Raw genomic sequence first — 20,412 nt, 5'->3', positions numbered from 1 at the left:
CCTGTCCCCCTCAGTTCCTGCACCCTGCTTCCCCTGGTCCATCCCCACACACCCACCGACTTCCTTGACCGACCTCCCCCCAATCCCACTGCCTGGACTCACCCCCGTCCCACTCAGGACATGCAGGAAAAAGAAGCAATGGGCTTAAATTGTAGCAAGGGAGATTTAGGTTAGACATTAGGAAAAACTTCCTGACTGTAAAGGTAGTTAAGCACAGGACAAATTACCTAGACAGGTTATGGAATAGCAGTCGTCGGAGTTTTTTAAGAGGTTAGACAAACACCTGTCAAGGATGGTCTAGTGTTGTTAATACTCAGTCCTGTCTCAGTGCAGGGGTTTGACTAGATGACCTGTTGATGTCCCTTCCAGTCCTACTTTGCTGTGATTCACACTGAATTGCCTTGTGCCACTGTCTAGTAGTAGTGGCACACAGTTCTCTGACATGCAGGTTTATCAAATTGTAGTTAATATACAGTTTAGAGCATAGCAGTTTTAAAGCTCTGCATGTTCAGACCAACTGAGCTGAAAATTGTGATCTATGGTATTCAAAACTATTAAGATGTGGGCTGAAATAAAATCAGCATGAATTGCCCAACAATATCAATGGAATCAGCATTGTGCTGCTATATATTGTAAAACATTACAATGAAATCTTGCAAGTATTACATAGCACGCCGCCTTGCCCAAGTGGTAACTAAGCAGAACATCTTCCTGTTTCAACATTCTTAACTTGTATCCCATAGCTCCTAAAAGTTTTTTTTTTTCCAACACTGAATACTGCTAAGTTATGAGTTTTAACAGGGTTTTTTTTCTTTTAAACCACAGCACTGAATATTATTCTAAAATTGTTTTCCAAATATTCTTAAACTCCCAGTTTATCCCCCGCTGATGTTCATTGTGAAAAGTATTGCAGGTCTAATAATAATATTTGGCACTTTTGTAATTCACTGTCCAACATGTGTTTTGTGCCCTCCTCTGGTGGATTTTTAGAGGATAACTGTATAGCTACCAGCTAAGGGAGTTATATCTTGAACTCAAGTAGTAGAAGCTCATGCTTTTAAGTCTGGATGGCTCAGGTTCAATCTTTGGTGACTAGCTATAATGGAGGTTGCTACACTTATAATCCCTTTAATCAGAGGTTCTGAATATGCTTTGTTGTAGGCAGAGCTAGCCTATAGTTAAGCAACCGAAAATTTAGAATGGGAAGTGTTGAAATGTTGGGAAGCCTTATCATTTTGCCAGTCTGGAACGAACATCCCATCTGAGGGATGGGGGCGGGGAGAGAGGAGAGTGAGACAGGACCAGGAAACTGGGACAAGGAATCCAGAGCAGTAGTGGGGGGCAGTTGAAATCAGATGAGGAGCTGGGGCGGGTTAGACAGCAATAGGATAGACATAGACTGGAGGGGACGGGGAAGAAGGGTCTTTGACTACTAGAGACCACTCCATTCAGAAGCCTGGAATAGACCCAGGATTCCTGAGTTTCACAGTTCCTCTTCTGTCAGCAGATATCTGTGAAACCCAGTGGCAAAAAAAGTGTCTCATCCCCCTATAGAGCTGATCTATCACATATAGGATGACAACCTACTGCCTCTGCCATCACTTACTCCATTAGCTCAAGTGGCAGAAGTCTGTGCAGTGGATCTAAACGTTCATCGGCAGGGTTGGAGCCATGCGAGTTTCACGATGATTCCACATGCCAGAATTTCTGGGGCAGTTCAGTTTTGATTTTTACAAAAAAACCTGGGGAAATGCATACAGAAATAAGGTGACCAGATGCCTAAATAGGGGAATCTCAAGCAGGAGTAGAGAGGTTATTTTATCTCTGTATTCGGCACTGGTGCAAAAAAAATTTTTTTTCTCTTACTTAATTGGCCTCTCAGAGTTGGTAAGACAACTCCCACCTGTTCATGCTCTCTGTATGAGTGTATATATATTCCCTCAATATATGTTCCACGCTATATGCATCCGAAGAAGTGGGCAGTAGCCCTCGAAAGCTTATGCTCTAATAAATTTGTTAGTCTCTAAGGTGCCACAAGTACTCCTGTTCTTTTTGCTGGAATACTGTGTCCAGTTCTGGGGTGCACAATTTAAGAAGGATATTGATAAATTGGAGAGTGTTCAGAGAAGAGTAACAAGACTGATTAAAGGATTATAAAACATGCCTTATAGTGATCGACTCAAGGACCTCAATCTATTTAGCTTAACAAAAAGAAGGTTAAGAGGTGACTTGGTTATAGACTGTAAGTATCTACATGGGGAACAAATAGTCTAGCAGAGAAAGGTAAAGCATGAGCCAACGGTTGGAAGTTGCAGCTATACAAATTCAGACTGGGTATAAGGCATACCTTTTCAATGGTAAGAGTAATTAACGATTAACAATATACTAAGGGTTATGGTGTTTATCTAAAAGCTTTTTCTAAAAGCTATCCTCTAGGAATTATTTTGGGAAAGTTCTATGTCTGTGCTATACAGGCGGTGAGACCAGGTGATCACCGAATCCCTTCTGGCTTTATAATCTCAGAACTAGGTACATCAATTCACATGCAAAATTCTCATTGAATTCAATAGGTGTCCTCGTCCTGTGGCTTGTGGTGCGGGCTGCAGCAGGGGCCGTACAACCCCTCTCGCAGCTTCCTAGGGCCCCGTCTCATGGCTCTGTGCACCTGTGTCTGTCATTGTCGTCCTCTCCCCTCCCCTCCCTCCGCTCGCCCAATGTTTTCCTGATATTTCACTCTTGCGATCTGGTCACCCTACATTGTGCTGGGTGTGAAACCTTGGGGGAAGTATTTCTTCCGCTCTACTCCATGCTGATTAGGTCTAAACTGGAGTATTGTGTCCAGTTCTGGGCACTGCTTTTCAGGAAAGACTAATTGGAGAAAGTCCAGAGAAGAGCAACAAAAAAGATTAAAGGTCTAGAAAACGTGACCTAAGAGGGAAGATTGAAATAATTGGGTTTGGAGAAGAGAAGACTGAGAGGGGACATAACAATCTTTTATGTACTTGAAAACTGTTACAAGGAGGAGGGAGAAAAAATGTTCTCATTAACCTCCGAGGATAGGACAAGAAGCAATGGGCTTAAATTGTAGCAAGGGTGGTTTAGGCTGGACGTGACATTAGGAAAAACTTCCTAACTGTCAAGGTGGTTAAGCACCGGAATAAATTGCATAGGGAGGTTGTGGAATCTCTATTGGAGATTTTTAAGAGCAGTTTAGACAAACACCTCCCAGGGTTTGTCTAGATAATACTCAGTCCTGCCATGAGTGCAGGGGACTAGACTAGATGACCTCTCCAGGTCCCTTCCAGTCCTACAATTCTATGTGCGGTACATTCTCCCCGACCTAAATGACTGATGTCCTGGCAGTGTGATAGCTATGACAGGCAATTTTATCTTCTGTGGCTATCGGCGTGCACATAGTGAGTGAGTATTGCCTGTGGGCCTTTTCTCCCTAATGGCAAAATTAAGAACATGGTCTGCAGATTGGTTTCTAGTTTTACTACTTCTGCTAGGCACCTCTATAGAACTTCTCACAGATGTTGTTGATAGAATTAGGCAAATTCACCCCAGCTCCAGTGCAGAGCTCATCTGCTGAATTTCCTGGTGTTTGTGCTTCTTCACTTTGATCTTCATGGAATGAAGTATTCCCCTGCTACCGGATTTAGTTTGATTGTAGAATGGAATCGTATAAAGATTCACCTCTTTCAATTTGTACGCTTGTATTAGCTACTTTTTAATCAAATTTTCCAGATTACTGGAATGTCTTCCACAATTCTACCTCCATCGCTTTGGAAGCAAAAATGAATCCACAAGGACAAAGCATGTCTCTGTTCCATCCAAACCTACACCTTCTCCCAACTCTGCCTGTACCTTGTAGATATGTAATTCACTTTCCAATTGCTGTGGTACCATATAGACTGACTCCCACCTATCTGCAATTTTCTCATTTACTGTGGGACTAAGATTGTGTAATACATCTAGCTCCCAGTTCTACAGTAGACATGATTACCTTGGCATACCATCACCACTTGTTTGCCAACTGATGTTTCTCTGTTTTCTTAGCAGACTTTGCTATGCATGTAATTTAGCATCTCAGGTCCTACACATGCTGCTGATAGGTTACCACAGCTTTCCTTTGCTGTTGGATTTCAAAGTACAAATCCGTTGATAGCAAAGGATGTCTGCCAAACATAGAAAGTATGGGGTCTCTCCCATTGCATCATTCTTAGCACAATTACATATCAAACCTTTAACTAGTGATTATACCTTAAGAAGATCCTTTTCTCCTTTCCTGCAGGTTAGTATTTACCCCATCTAGAGTATCTGCTTGTCAGCAACTGATTTATTAACTGAGTGGGAGTATTTTCAGTCTCCCATAAAGTCTCCCAGTACTTTATATCTATTCTTCATTAGCCAGCATTTAACGAATGCTGTTTATTGGAGTTAGTGCCTGGACTATATGTCCGTACAAATAAATGCCTTTTGCAGTTCAGATTTCTTGAAGATAAATATGCTCTAAACCTTTAAGGACAAGCCCTGAGTTAAAAAGGCTTCTGCAGAAAGATTGCCATGGATTAACAGTGCCCTGTTCCCCCAGTGGTCCAGAGACCAGACAACATTGTCCCAAGTGTAGATGATGCTGGGTGAGACAGAGGATGGCTGGGATGCCTAGAGCATACAATGATTCTGTGCCTCCCTTAGCAGCCAGCTTCACTGTGACCATTATAAAGATTTTGTGAAAGTGAAATGAATTATATTAAAGAAATAGAATGAATTCAAGAATGCTGTATGAAATGTTGCAATCCAGGTGGCAGGAAAGTAGACATTAACTGTTAATCAATTGCTCCACTTAAGGGCGATTTGGTGAAGCATTAGATGATAAGAGCTAATAAGGAAGTAGGATATGCATATTGTGCCCTAGGCAAATTCTACAGTTTTGCTCTCTCTGTCCCTTTGTTTAGTTCGCACCCTTTTATCTGTATAAATAAGACTGTTTGTTTGAATCTTGCATGGAGGCTCACATTATGTGTGTGTTATTAGCATAGCGCTCTGCTAATAAAACAGAGTGGTTTGACAAGCTGAGTCATGAGTCTAACTTTGACAATCCCGTCACAGATTAATGTTGCCATCCCCCCGTGCAACCATTGAGTGGGAGCAGTGGTACAAATGCTCCTGGCATCCGCATCAGTGTTGGGTCAATTCTCAAAACACTGAGCACATGAAAAGAGAAATGTAAGCATCCTTGAATTTTCAAAAAGCCAGAGGAGGGATTAGAGAGACTGGGGGGTGGGGTAATATCTGTTGTTGGAATGATTAGTTACTCGAGCATTTTCAGAACTGTAGGCCTGTTTCAACGGGCAGCACTGGGACTGCTTTACACGTCACTCTGGCTACCATCGGAAATGTGTGACTATCCCAGAACAGTGTCAGAAGACTAAAACTAACCACTATGAAAAATTACATAGCCTTCTAGAACCAGCTCTGTCCCCTTCTTTCACCCTAAACAGTCGTCCTCCTCACCAGTTCAAGAGGGATGGACATATGGGGAAAGGATGGTTCATTATACTGGGAGGGTGCTGTGGTGGGACAGTTCAGTAGCTAGTGGGGATAGGTGAGGAACTTGGGGGACTCCAGAAGGGTTTCATTACTTGGAGGAGGCTTGGCATATTCATTCAGGGGGTTCTGGCAGAACTCAGTGGCTATGGAAGGGGTTCAGATCTGGAATTTGGTGGTGCAGATGTAGCAGGACCAGTTTAATGACTCAGGGAGCCATGCAGGTGGACCTTACTGTTGATGTTGATGGGAGCGGCAGGCCTTCAGTACTTCTCAGGGTCTGGCTGTAATTCTCAGTAATTCAGTGCAGTTATTCAGTGTTGTCAGCATGTGAACAACGATCCCTGGGGACCCTACAGGTCAAAGAGCCATTTTAAGAGTGTTTTGCATTTTGCTGTTTTTATCTTTGCTCTCCCAATGCCATGGGTATGATGCTAACTAACAAAGTGCTGGCAGATTGTCAGAGGCATGAGACACTGGTGCCTCTACAAACACCTTTTTTTGGAAATGTAGTGTCAGGAAACCCCCCGGTATTTATGCTGCCTCCCTTCTTTTAGGAGATTTCCCGTTTTGTGTCAATGCTGTATTTTCCCCTTTTATTCTAGCCTGTGAGCCACCTGCACGTATCTCTAATGGACGGGACGACCGCAGCTGGAAAAATGATTTCTTTGTTGGCTCAAATGTGACCTACTCATGTGACCGTGGTTGGTCAGTTGTTGGAGTATCCTCCATTCGATGTATAGCTGGTGAGGGGGGAACTCTGCACTGAGATGCACTTGCCCGTGAGTGCAAAGGTGATTCATTTCTTCATCACACTAGAATGACTGAGATAGGAAAAGAGTGGAGGGCCCATTGCAATGACCTGGGGGCTATTTAACATCTTAGCCCTTAAGTATTGACAATATGTAGAGCCATGGGGCCAACTCATTGCAGATTCCTCCTTTGCAGCAGACCAAACACTCCCAGCTGGGATGCCCACTGCCAGTGTCCTCACTGCCCTGGCACTTGTACACATGATCTGCCCTGACCTATGCCCTAACTTATGGTGGTATCTAAACAAAGCCTTTGGCATCCCGCAGGATGAAAAGTATCAGAGGGTAGCTGTGTTAATCTGTATCTACAAAAACGAGGAGTCTGGGGGCACTTTAAAGACTAACAGATTTATTAGGGCATAAATTTTCTTGAGTAATAAACCCACTTCTTCATATGGGTCTTTTGAAGTAGAATTTTTCTTGAAATCCCTTTCCATGAAAAATTTCAGGGTCACTTTTGTTTTGTTCTGGGTCAGGAAGAAACTGATTTAAAAAGCACAATATATTTCACATGAAATTTTCATTTTCTGGCCAGCTCTAATTGAGAATGTGCAACACCTTTCAGGATCATGTGTCAGACACAGACTGTATGAGACAGACTCATTTAACAAGCTGGATAATGGCTCAGATCAAAAAGGACCAAGCATGCTTGTGAGGATAGTTCCTTATCTTCTTCAGCGTAATCACAGTCCCTCTGTTTCTGTTTTACAGGAGAAGTAAATAATGTCTCCCCTGTGCAACATGGTTCGCGAGAGTGTAAAGTTTCTCCACTGTGGTGTGTCTCTGACAGAACTGAGAACCCTGCTGGAAGCACAGAAACTGTATCTGGAGATTCAGAAACTTAAGCGGGACCTAGAAAAATACCAGGAATAGCTGAAATCTGTGACCCATTACTGGAGACAGTTTGTATAATTACTTTGTACATATGATGATTGTTACTATTTGCAGAGAACTTGCTAGTACATCTAGTGATTGAGGAAGAGATTAGCCAGTACCTCAGGAATCAGATTTTTTTCATGCTGTGTGCCAGCGGTTGGGTTTTTTTTCTTTCCTTTCAATCTGACAAATGTAAGTCCCTACTTGATAAACTAGGGATTTCATCCTCTTATATGTTTGTGGGGACTATAGTAAAAGGATTGAATTCAGACTCCTTTCAGTTCAGAAAGGGAAAGCAAGTTGAGAGAAACTAGATTAAAATGTACGGAAGGAAACCTTCAGTTAACGCAAGCTTCAGACCCTATGCAGAATACACCAACAACCTTGAACTTTCAGAAATCACCCAGCTGTTGCATATATTTAACCTTAATGCATTATAACCCAAACATATTTAAAGTAGTGAATGGCTATTTAACTGCCTGATTTCCATGAACCTTAAGTGCAACTCTGTTCACAAATCCCTCTGCCCCACTGAAAATGTAAAGGTTAAAAAAGCCAATTTCTGCCCTAATCTCTTATTAAAAAAGTTGGCAGTTTTTTCCTTCACAAACTGAACACATCTATTTTTGGTTGACATCAGTGCTGATCTCATCTGTAGCATTTCTATATCCTCTCTCACACTCCCACGAATTGATGGCGAAAATTAACTGTAGACAACAACCCGCTAACCATTTCCCCCTTGCCCAATGAATGATAGCGGTGTCCTCTAACCTACACCTTTGTGATCAAGCAATTATTTCTGCCCTGCCGGGCTACAATAAAATGCAACTGTAAAAACTGCCGATTGTCTTTTGTTTTTATAATTTTCTCCCTTTGGCTGTAAGACAGGAAGATGCCCAGCATGTTTAAACGCTCCTTTTCCGGATGAATGAAGCACCAATATCTCCCACAGGCCAGTGAACTGTCACACCAGGGACTCGAAGGGGCATGGGACAGCCCCTCCTCTCACACCTAGAGATGGTTAGAGTTGAAACGTATTTAGCCAGGTAGCTTAGGGGGCAGCTTGTTCTACTGCTGCCAGTGGTACCTGTTCTGTGGAATGACAGGGGAAGGTCCGTATCTAGCGTGGTTCGGTTTGCGTTTGTTAGAGCTTTGAGTCAGATACATCGCCGGTGTAATGACATTAGCGGAGGTGGATGGAGTAACAGCAGGGATGAGTAGAAAGGATCCTTTGGTAACTGGACTGTCTCTTGTGTTTCAGAAATCATCACTGTTTGGGGGTGCTGATCAGCACAGGGGGGCGTTGTGCAGCTGTATCAGAATAACTTTGTGATTGTCCCCAGAGTAAAAAAATAAGAATGCTGCATTTCCCTTCCATTGAGAAACCTTAGCTGTACGGTGCTCAGTGTTACGGTACTAACTGCAGCTGTATCCGGCTCTACCACTTGCCCTTTGTGCCATGAGCATTACGCTACAGTGGGGGCTGGGCAGCATGTGCACACTCTGCCCACCCCCTTCCTGGGCCCCTGCAGGTGCAGCGCACGGACTCCCACTTCCCCTTGCCTCATGTGCCTACGGGTGGCCATGCCTGGGGTCCGTGTTGCACAGTGCGCGGGCTGAGGAGCGGCTGCAGCCCTGCCTGGACTGCGCTGTCACCACCATTCTCTGGGAACTCATCTGGCACCATGACATCACTTCCCTCTGGCTGGACCCTGCGGCTCCTGGGGACCCTGGTACTCATGCTGCTTCCCGGGGGAGCTCTCAGTGAGTAGGAGGATGAGTCTCTCCCTTCAATCCCATCCCCACCTTCTCCCCTCTCCTGGCTTTCCCCTTCGCCCGCACCCCTTGACTCTCCCTTTGCTTCCCTCTGGCAAGCTCCTGGGTGCTTGTGGTCGCTGAAGATCCCATGCCATCCTTACCGCTCTGATCCTAATTTCCTGGCCAAATTCCAGCTCTGCCGTGCTACGTTTCTCCTGCAGTTCCAAATGGAGGTGGTGCTTTTCTTTCCTTAAGGCCCCGTTCCACACAGCTCTTGAGCACGTGCTTAACTTTAAGCACACAGGTTGTGTTGACTTCCATGGGGCGACTCCCATGTTTCAAGTTGAGCTCACACTGTAAATGCTTGGACGCGACAGGTTGAAAAGTACTGTTTGGCCTGAGCGGTTAGCCAGTGCACAGGGTCTTGCCGGCTGTTTCTGTTAGGAGGAGAAATTGATGATCGAGCTCGGTGTTTCTCTGATGCAATCCTGTTTATTCACAGAGAAAGCAGGCAAGTCCTGATTCCCCGAAACCGCAGGAATCACACCGGAGACAGGTTTTTTGCTCACCGTTCGAAGCCTCGTTCTTGCCAGCACACTACTGAAAAGCTCGCGCTCTCCGTTTTCTCTCAGACCACATTGCCAGTGCATTTCTTGCCATCTCCTTGGCTTTCCTGCTCCTCCTTTGTCTGCTTCTGGCTGCCTGGGCAGCTTCTCTCTGTCTGTTCCCTGGGCAGGGCCACCCAGAAGGGCGGCAAGTGGGGCAATTAGGCTCAGGGCCCTGCAAGGGCCCCACGAGCCCTGGCCGAGAATCCCTTCCCTGGCTAGAGGCACCTTTTTAATTTTTACTCACCTGGTGGCGGTCCAGGTCTTTGGCGGCACTTCGGCGGCGGGTCCTTCAGTGCTGCCAAAGACGCGGAGCGAGTGAAGGACCCACCGCCGCAAATGACTCGGCGCGCTGCCCGGTAAGTACAAACACCACAGCGGGTGGTGCCTTTTTTTATATCCGTTCCCCTGCATTGCCCCAGGCCTCCTGAATCCTCTGGGTGGCCCTGTCCCTGGGTGCTTCTGTTCACGAACATATGTGCACAGAGCCTTCAAACGAAACAGACCAGCCTTGCGTGCAGCCTGTGTTTGGGCAGTGCCAAGCTGCATAGACACTTTTCAAAGACACCATAATAGAGGCCCAACTTCAATGTATACCCCAAATTAACTTAGTAGAAGAACTGAAAAAGAGCCACCGTGGCTTAACAACCATGTAAAAGAAGCAGTGAGAGATAAAAAGGCATCTTTTAAAAAGTGGAAGTCAAATCCTAGTGAGGTAAATAAAAAAGAGCATAAATACTGCCAAATTCAGTGTAAAAATGTAATAAGAAAAGTGAAAAAGGAGTTTGAGGAACAGCTAGCCAAAAACTCAAAAGGTAATAATAAAATGTTTTTTAAGTACATCAGAAGCAGGAAGCCTGCTAAACAACCAGTACAGCCCCTGGACGATCGAGAGCACTTAAAGACGATAAAGTCATTGCGGAGAAACTAAATTAATTCTTTGCTTCAGTCTTCATGGCTGAGGATGTTAGGGAGATTCGGAGCCATCCTTTGTAGGTGACAAATCTGAGGAATTGTCACAGATTGAAGTAAAAAGAAGAACAGGAGTACTTGTGGCACCTTAGAGACTAACAAATTTATTAGAGCATAAGCTTTCGTGGACTACAGCCCACTTCTTGGTTTTGGAATTAAACTTTACAGTAACAAGTCACCGGGACCAGATGGCATTCATCCAGGAGTTCTGAAAGAACTCAAATGTGAAATTGTGGAACTATTAACTATGGTTTGTAACCTGTCCTTTAAATCAGCTTCTGTGCCTAACGACTGGAAGATAGCTAATGTAACGCCAATATTTAAAAAGGGCTCTAGAGGTGATCCCGGCAATTACAGACCGGTAAGTCTAACGTCAATACCGGGCAAATTAGTTGAAACAATAGTAAAGAATAAAATTGTCAGACACATAGAAGAACATAAATTGTTGGGCAAAAGTCAACATGGTTTCTGTAAAGGGAAATCATGTCTTTCTGATCTATTAGAGTTCTTTGAAGGGGTCAACAAACATGTGGACAAGGGGGATCCAGTGGACATAGTATACTTGGATTTCCAGAAAGCCTTTGACAAGGTCCCTCACCAAAAGCTGTTATGTAAATTAAGTTGTCATGGGATAAGAGGGAAGATCCTTTAATGGATTGAGAACTGGTTAAAAGACAGGGAACAAAGGGTAGGAATTAATGGTAAATTCTCAGAATGGAGAGGGGTAACTAGTGGTGTTCCCCAAGGGTCAGTCCTAGGACCAATCCTATTCAACTTATTCATAAGTGATCTGGAGAAAGGGGTAAACAGTGAGGTGGCAAAGTTTGCAGATGATATTAAACTGCTCAAGATAGTTAAGATAAAAGAAGAGTGTGAAGAACTTCAAAAAGATCTCACAAAATTAAGTGATTGGGCAACAAAATGGCAAATGAAATTTAATGTGGATAAATGTAAAATAATGCACATTGCAAAAAATAACCCCAACTATATATACAACACAATGGGGGCTAATTTAGCTACAACTAATCAGGAAAGAGATCTTGGAGTCATCGTGGATAGTTCTCTGAAGACGTCCACGCAGTGTGCAGCGGCAGTCAAAAAAGCAAACAGGATGTTAGGAATCATTCAAAAAGGGATAGAAAATAAAACGGAGAATATTTTATTGCCCTTATATAAATCCATGGTATGCCCACATCTTGAATACTGCAAACAGATGTGGTCTCCTCATTTCAAAAAAGATATACTGGCATTAGAAATTAGAAAATGTTCAGAGAAGGGCAACTAAAATGATTAGGTGTTTGGAATGGGTCCCATATAAGGAGAGATTAAAGAGGCTAGGATTTTTCAGCTTGGAAAAGAGGAGGCTATGGGGGGATGTGATAGAGGTATATAAAATCAGGAGTGGTGTGGAGAAAGTGAATAAGGAAAAGTTATTTACTTGTTCCCATAGCATAAGAACTAGGGGCCACCAAATGAAATTAAGGGGCAGCAGGTTTAAAACAAATAAAAAAAAAGTTCTTCACACAGCGCATAGTCAACCTGTGGAATTCCTTGCCTGAGGAGGTTGTGAAGGCTAGGACTATTACATGGTTTAAAAGAGAACTAGATAAATTCATGAAGGTTAAGTCCATTAATGGCTATTAGCCAGGATGGGTAAGGAATGGTGTCCCTGGCCTCTGTTTGTCAGAGGGTGGAGATGGATGGCAGGAGAGAGATCACTTGATCATTACCTGTTAGGTTCACTCCCTCTGGGGCATGTGGCATTGGTCACTGTCGGAAGACAGGATACTGGGCTGGATGGACCTTTGGTCCGACCCAGTGTGGCCATTCTTATGTTCTTATGTATAGTTTCATCCATCTTACTCTATAAAGGAGCTTAACTGTGTCTGACAATTATCCTGGTTGGAGGGCAGCTGTGGTCATGCCCACCAGCTTCAGTGAGGGTCACCCAACCTCCTTCATAATAGTGTTATTGAAATGAAGGATTATTACCAGGATTAACAGGCCAGCCACTCACAAATTTGAACGATGTGAATGACAGGTCTGTGCCAGGTGTTGTTTGAATAGGGGGTTCTAACTTCTAACAATGACCAGCATTTCCCTGGTGCCTGATCAGTGTGATTGTGACCGGAATAGGACCACTGCTAATGTAATTACTACTGAGCATAACTGACTTGGTGAGAGACTCTCCATGCGGGATCTGCAGTGCGCAGTCTGCCCAGCCTGACTGAGGCTAGGTGTACAAGTTGGCTCAGGAACAGGACTGCTTCTGGCTTGCCTGTGGGGATGTGCACGGAACTGACACCCAGTGCAGTGGTGCAACCAGTTTCATGTTCTCTTTTTAAAAAAAGAGGAAATTGTCACGGCAGTATAAGCCTGAATCTCACTGAGCTGAGACAGCCCCATGGTGCTTCCGTTAAATGACTTCACGGTTGAAAACAGGGATTCTAGTTTAAACCATTCTATAGTTTGAAATTAGCTAGAGGTTTGGACACTTGGTTACTCCTGTAGGCTGAGCTCATTGCACACACCACTGGGCTTCTTTCGTTCCTCCATTCTCCACCACGAGATCCCTGTGAGCCACCCTCCCACCCCGCTCTGTTTCCCATGGGCTGGATTGAAAGCCCTGACGGGCCATAGTTTGCCCTCCCCTGTTTTAAATGGTACTGGGAGAACAGGCAGTGTTGACATGTCAGGTATTATGCTAGAAGGTGTTAATGGATGAGATCAACCACTTCTTTGATCTATTGACAATTACCAGATGCAAGAAGCTCTGTTTGCTCCTCGTCCCTTTTCCGATTGTCCACATTCCACCAAAATCAATAGGCTTCTGCCTACTGATGCCTAGAACGTTTGGAATTGATTGGATGTGGTGTTCAGAAGTTATCATGTTACCAACATGAAGAAGAGCTCTGTGCAAGCTCTAAGTTTGTGTCTCTCACCAATCAAAGACATTCCCTCACCCACCTTGTCTCTTTCTAATATCATGGGACCATGATGACTACAATAACACTGCATGTTACAGACAAACAGAAACACTGTCTGGTTTAGCGTAGGGCCTTGCATTTCCCTTTCTAATTCCAAACGCAGGCTAGAATCATGTAGTGACTGCCACCCATATTCCCATTTGTTTTTCTTGTATTTTCTATGCAGTTTCCTTGCAATGACTTGAGTTAAATTCTGAGCAATGGGATTGCATGGATCTGAGCGAGAGAGGGTAGAATATGGACCTCTGATTTTCCCCAGCTATGTCTCTCACATCACATTCTTGTCGAGGAGATTTCACCTCAATAGGTTTTCCTGGCTAAGTATGTCCTTATATGCTTCATGTTTTACCCTTAGGTTATTGTGCTGATCCACCTGACATTCCCAATGCTGTTCGGAAGACTAGGGTTGGCACATTGATTCCAGCTGGGATGGTGATTAAATATGGCTGCCACCCAGGTTATAAGCTGATCGCTGGACTAAGGCAAGGGCGTATTACTTGTCTTCAAAATTCGACATGGTCTTCAGCGCCGAACTTTTGTCAGAGTAAGTATTTGGCTAAATTATCTTTGTTTTAATTGAGCAAATTTAACACCAATAGGGAGATTGTGCTTCTAGTCAGCGTGTGTATGGTTCAAAGTGTAGAGATGGGGTGAGAGAGAAGGAGGGATAGTCAGGGTCTTGTCTCCCTGCTAACACTGGGGATTATGGTTAGCAATTTGAGGTGTGATCCTCACTCCCAAGTAAAAGGTCCAGAGTGAAAAAACAGGTCTTTAAATGCCCCGGATCCGTCCAGAAGAGGACTCTACCCGAAGACAACAATAGGGCTGTCTTCCCAGAATCCTCTTGCAAGGCTTGAAGTAAGTGGTGTGCCAGTGGGAGGGGTGTGTTGGGGCATTTCACAGCACATAGCCCTGCAGAGATTCTGGGTAAAGCTGAAGCCAAACCCGTAGGCAGCTGCGCACAGGTCCCCAGGGCTGTCTGTGTGGAGCAGTCCAGTACTGGAAGGTACAAAGGCAGCTTAAAGTTTGCATACACCCCAGGGCTATGAATTCCCTGTTGTGCCTCTTAAAATCTGCCACCTTTACATTTCTATGCTTACGGACAGATCTGTTGCCCCCATCCACCATCCCCATCTGCACCTAAAGTAGATAGCAATCAAGATAGATCACAGCATATCACCTGCTTTCTTATACATAGTATGGCTATAACACAGCAGCTGCTACTCACTGAGTCTATCTGTGATGAAGGCCAAAAATACCCTGCCAGCTGCAATCAGAACAGCTGCCCATAAGAACAGTGAAAATGAAGGCCCAGGAGATAAAACTTTCTCTAAAACCAAACCTCTTCAGCAATGTCAAGGAAATGCCAATTTTCTATAGCTTGCAAAGCTTTCAGATACACCTGGTAAAATGAATCTGCAGCTACACAATTGCCTTTGCTGTGATTTAACGCTGTTGCTGTTGTTGGTGTTTCTCAGAAGTTCGTTGTCCAGCTCCAGATGTTAACAAAGGAACACAGACACCGATGCCTAGACCTGGAGAGGAGACCTATGCGTTTGGGGACAGAGTTACAATTAAATGTGATTTTGGATATGATATCAAAGGCAGTATCATCGGAAATGCTCAGATTAGTTGCAAACATGATGGCACATGGGATCCTGCCATACCAGTTTGTGAACCAGGTCAGTAAAAAGGGTGGAGAACTGTCATTCTTCCAGCTCTGGCCCGGTACCGGACTCCTGTCCCTGGTAGGCAATCCTCAGCCCAGCTGTGACTGCTAGGCCAGCCTGAGTATGCCCAAGTCTCTCACAGGGAGGATAGTGGTGCAAGTGCAAACTGCGGCTCTGTGTCTGAGGGGTGGAGGGGATCAGGTCTCAAAATGCTCAGCACCTGAAACGAGTTTTAGGCATCTAATTATTTTTCCAAAAGCCTTGTGAGGATTTTAGTCACTCAAAGGCATTTCCGAACTGTGGGTGTAAATACATGAGCAGCCCTGGGACTAGTTTACCATCATGCAATGAAAATGTGTATTAATTCCATGGGTGACCTCCAACGACTAAAACCAACCACTAAGAAAAACTATATTAACCCTCAGACCTAGTGCTACCCCCTTGTGTCACCCTAACTAACCTCCCCTTTCGCTAGTTTGGAAGAGATGGGCAGCTAGAGATAAGGATGGCTCTGTTTATCTACAGAGAAGGTTGAGGTGTGCGGGTGCGGCTGAGGTGTTTGTTGGGGGACTTGGAGGGTTTGGTAGCTTGGAGGAAGATTGGGAAGCTGGGAGAGTTTTGAGCAGCTGGAAGAGGTTCAGATCTGGATTTGGAGAAGTGGAAGTGTAACGGCCAATTTACTGAGTCAAGGCCTGACCTTCTAGTCAATGGAAGCTGTGGGTGTTCAGCATCTCTCTGGATCATCATCATCCATGTTTCAGTGCTGTTCACGGAGCATGTGAATGACTGTCACAGCAGCCGAATGGCCACATAAGCACGTAACCATCTTTTCATCATTTTTGTGCATGCTGTCCTGATGCCATGCACAGCAAGAGATGAACACCAAGATAGCAGGTTGTTGGACATACCTGAGGGGTTCTTTCAGGTATTATGGAAAGACTGTTTTTTGCTGTAATTGCATCAGGAAATGCTGGGAATCTGTCACCTCCTTTTGTTTTTAGAGATTTTTATCTACTGTATAAATGTATTTTTCTCTCTTCAGTTCTAGTTTGTGCCCAACCCCCGAACATCTCCCACGGCCAGCACAGTGACTGGGGCAAGAGAGTTTTTTTTGTTGGCTCATCGGTAACTTACAAATGTGACAGAGGCTTCTCACTTGTTGGAAATGCCTCCATTCAGTGTATCGCTGGTGATGAGGTCACTCCAACCTGGAGCGAGCCTACCCCTCAGTGCGAAGGTAACTCATTCTGAATTACACTAAATGGACTCGTATTGGGAAAGGGTAGAAAAGATTTTTTTGAATGATTTTGCGCAATGTGTCCCCATAACCCATACACCCTCTGCCATCCCATTGCTGACCACTCCTTTGCAGTGCCTTAAATGTTCCAAGCAACCTACTCCCTGAGACGCACGCTGCCAGTTTCCTGTCTCACCCAGCACCCATATATGTGATCTGCTGTTTGACCCACATCCAAGCTAATGCTTGTCCTCCTTTCACACTGGTTTCTCCACCACCTGTGCCTGACCCCTATTCTGGCTACTGGTTCCCAGTACAGCTGTCCTGACAGCGTCCCCTTAAGCCTATAATCCTCCCTGTCTGCAATAGCAGTACGTTTGCAGGAACAGTCTGACTCCAAAAAGTTGAAATACCCCAATGGCTTGATTTAGTAGCAGGAAGCTGCAGGGAGGAGTGGGCAGCATGGAAGCTGTTCATGTATTGAATGCTGCATTGTCCCATCTCCAGTATTCCCATAATCCCCCCCCCCCAGAGACCTGCCAATAGTCAAATTTAATCACAAATCCAGTGCAATAAGAAATGATCTGTTGGGATTGCCTGTGGAAATAAGAACTTTCCTTAAAAAACAAAGGTCAACAGCAAGATTCAGAAAATGTGATGTTCTTTTGTGGCCATGTGTTTTCACAATGTTCAGATTGCTTGGAAGATAGATCCAGCAGTCCTCTACGTGTCTTGGCTTTCATTGTTCCCTGTCGAAGACTGAGCACCAACATCTCTGCTGTTTTCCCTCAGTGGTTGAAAATGGAAGGATGACTCCAAAAATATTTGTATTTACATCTAGTGTCACTCTTGAGTTTTCTTGTAACAAAAGCTGCCTAGTCAACAGCAGCAAAGAAAGCCAGTGCGTAGGTGACAGTAGATGAAATTTTCCTGTATCAGCTTGTGAGTGGGGTGTATATAATGATGGGCTATGCTCTGACCACTTCTCTGACACACACGCTCAGATTCTGAATAATTACAATGTATGGAGAGGTGGTGCGGTGCCAGCACGTGGCTGGGCAATGGAGACCTCCGAGTTCTAATCCTGGTTCTGCCACTGTCTTCTTCTCAGGCTTTGGGCAAGTCTCTTTGCTGCTCTGCCTCAGTTTCTCTGTTTGTAAAATAGTTTTTCCTTTATTGCCTTGCAGAGGTGTGGGGAGGATTAATCAGTACTTTAAGAAGACGTGCACTAAGTAATAAAAGGATCTGGAAAGGCTTGTTTGGTGTTTTGCAGAGACTCAGTGTCCAGACCCACATATTCAACATGGAAGCCTGAAATCTCCACTTCCACATAACTATACACACAGAACCAGTGTAACGTTTCAGTGTGATCCTGGTTACATCCTCAGGGGCGCTGATAAGATTCAATGCCAAGCTGATGGCAAGTGGTATCCGCAGCTACCCGTTTGTGACCTAGGTAAGTGTGTGACAGAGTAGGGTGATGCTTTATGGGGTGTCTATATTGAGGCAAATTTCTATAGTCTATAAAACTCATTATGTTGCATGTCGTATCTTTGAGTGAATGTGATATGAATGGTGTGTAATAGATTGCCTGTCTCCCCCTCCCCCTCCCCCCCCCCAGCTTCCTTTCTTCCATTTTATGTCCATTTTATGTCTAGGCCGCAGCCTTTTTCTGTTGAAGTTCCTTTCTTACTTTGGTGCTCATTTGATTCCCAAAAGAGAGAGTTCAGACCCCAGGGGAAAGCAATTGGTGAGAAAAGACAGGGGCTAATTGCCCGGATTTAATACTGAAAGACCAGGTGAGGCTTGCTGCGGAGAGCGGAGTCTGAGGCCAGTCAACACCAGATAAAAACAGTTCTGAGTTTGGGAGGTAATTCAAATGCTGGGGCAGTTAATCTTCATCTGCAGGCACGAAACTGGGAAGATTTCAGAGTGGAAAAGCTGGATTTTGCCTTCGGGATTTTGTTCATGGAGTGTTTTGGTGCCTGTCCTTTTCCCAGCTCAGGGGAGGATAAAGAAAACACCCTTCACGCAAGAGAGCAAGAAAGCGCCTTGACTTTCATTTTACAAAAGCTACACATGCCACTTGAGGTATCCCTGTGACAGTCTAGAAGAGGACAGCAGTCCTCTAAGTGTCTTGGCTTTCATTGTTCATTGTCTTAGACTTAGCACGAAAATATTGGACAGCATGGAAGGTTCATGTATTGAATGCTGCATTGTCCCATCTCCAGTATTCCCATAATCCTCCCCCCCCCCCCCCGAGACCTGCCAATAGTCAAATTTCATCACAAATCCAGTGCAATAAGATATGATCTGTTGGGATTGCCTGTGGAATTAAGAACTTTCCTTAAACACAAAGGTCAACAGCAAAATTAAGAAAATATGATGTTTTGTGGCCATGTGTTTTCACAATGTTCAGATTGCTTGGAAGATAGATCCAGCAGTCCTCTACATGCCTTGGCTTTCATTGTTCCCTGTTTTAGACTTAGCACCAACATCTTTGCTGTTTCCCTCAGTGGTTGAAAATGGAAGGATGACTCCAAAAATATTTGTATTTACATCTAGTGTCCCTCTTGAGTTTTCTTGTAACAAAAGCTACCTGGTCAACAGCAGCAAAGAAAGCCAGTGCGTAGGTGACAGTAGATGAAATTTTCCTGTATCAGCTTGTGAGTGGGGTGTATATAATGATGGGCTATGCTCTGACCACTTCTCTGACACGCACGCTCAGATACTGAATAACTACAATGTATGGAGAGGTGGTGCGGTGCCAGCACATGGCCGGGCAATTGAGACCTCCGAGTTTTAATCCTGCCACTGTCTTCCTCTCAGGATTTGGGCAAGTCTCTTTGCTGCTCTGCCTCAGTTTCTCTGTTTGTAAGATCGTTTCTTTCCTTATTTGCCTTGCAGAGGTGTGGGGAGGATTAATCGGTACTTTAAAAGATGTGCTCTAAGTAATAAAAGGATCTGGAAAGCCTTGTTTGGTGTTTTGCAGAGACTCAGTGTCCAGTCCCACATATTCAACATGGAAGCCTGAAATCTCCACTTCCACATAACTATACCTACAGAACCAGTGTAATGTTTCAGTGTGATCCTGGTTACGTCCTCAAGGGCGCTGATAAGATTCAATGCCAAGCTGATGGCAAGTGGTATCCGCAGCTACCCGTTTGTGGCCCAGGTAAGTGTGTGACAGAGTAGGGTGATGCTCTGTGGGGTGTCTATATTGGGGCAACTTTCTATAGCCTATCAAACTCATTATGTTGCATATGATATGATTGAATGAATGTGATAAGGATAGTGTGTATTAGATTATCTGTCTGTCTTTTTCCCCCAGCTTCCTTTCTTCCATTTTATGTCTATTTAGGCTGCAGCCTTTTTCTGTTGAAGTTCCTTTCTCACTTTCTCTCGAGAATCAATGAACACTAGAGAGTTCAGACCCCAGGGAAAAGCAATTGGTGAGAAAAGACAGGGGCTAATTGCCCAGGTTTAATACTGAAAGACCAGGTGCGGCTTGCTGCGGAGAGCAGAGTCTGAGGCCAGTCAACACCAGATAAAAACAGCTCTGGGTTTGGGAGGTAATTCAAATGCTGGGGCAGTTAATCTTCATCTGCAGGCACTAAACTGGGAGGACTGCAGAGTGGAAAAGCTGGATTTTGACATCTGGGTTTTTGTTTATGGAATGTTTTGGTGCCTGTCCTTTCCCAGCTCCGGGGAGGACAAAGAAAACACCTTTCACACAAGAGAGCAAGAAAGCACCTGTGACTTTCATTTTACAAATGAGACACCACCTTGAGGTATCCCTGTGACAGTGTAGCTCCCTAGTCAACGGCAGCAAAGAAAGCCAATGCATAGGTGACAGTAGATTAAATTTTCCTTTATCATCTTGTGAATGGGATCATAGAGTCATAGAATATTTGGGTTGGAAGAGACCTCAGGAGGTATCTAGTC

The 20,412-nt window shown here is 44.5% G+C and overlaps 2 protein-coding genes across 4 annotated transcripts in view; both read left to right on the top strand.

Annotated features, from left to right (window-relative positions):
- The window catches only part of LOC101943449 (complement receptor type 1-like), a 431,031-nt gene that overhangs the window by 92,530 nt on the left and 318,089 nt on the right, over positions 1 to 20,412 (top strand). The gene's annotated exons all lie outside the window — the stretch shown is intronic.
- LOC112060902 (complement receptor type 2-like) overlaps positions 1 to 20,412 on the top strand; it is a 111,499-nt gene that overhangs the window by 1,673 nt on the left and 89,414 nt on the right. For 2 of the 3 annotated variants that reach the window (XM_065594578.1, XM_065594580.1), the window contains exons 1-6: positions 8,547 to 9,002; positions 13,916 to 14,104; positions 15,039 to 15,242; positions 16,273 to 16,467; positions 17,741 to 17,923; positions 19,460 to 19,642. In XM_065594578.1, the coding sequence (XP_065450650.1) occupies positions 8,924 to 9,002; positions 13,916 to 14,104; positions 15,039 to 15,242; positions 16,273 to 16,467; positions 17,741 to 17,923; positions 19,460 to 19,642 (1,033 nt within the window). In that variant the 5' untranslated portion in view covers positions 8,547 to 8,923. Of the gene's footprint in view, positions 1 to 8,546; positions 9,003 to 13,915; positions 14,105 to 15,038; positions 15,243 to 16,272; positions 16,468 to 17,740; positions 17,924 to 19,459; positions 19,643 to 20,412 lie in introns of those variants that run through there. The other variant, XM_065594579.1, reaches the window with a different exon arrangement.

The sequence above is a fragment of the Chrysemys picta genome, chromosome 4 (assembly GCF_011386835.1).
Source record: "Chrysemys picta bellii isolate R12L10 chromosome 4, ASM1138683v2, whole genome shotgun sequence".
NCBI classification, from domain to species: Eukaryota; Metazoa; Chordata; order Testudines; family Emydidae; genus Chrysemys; species Chrysemys picta.
Note: the sequence above shows the minus strand (reverse complement) of the source record. Positions and strands in the feature narration are given on the sequence as shown.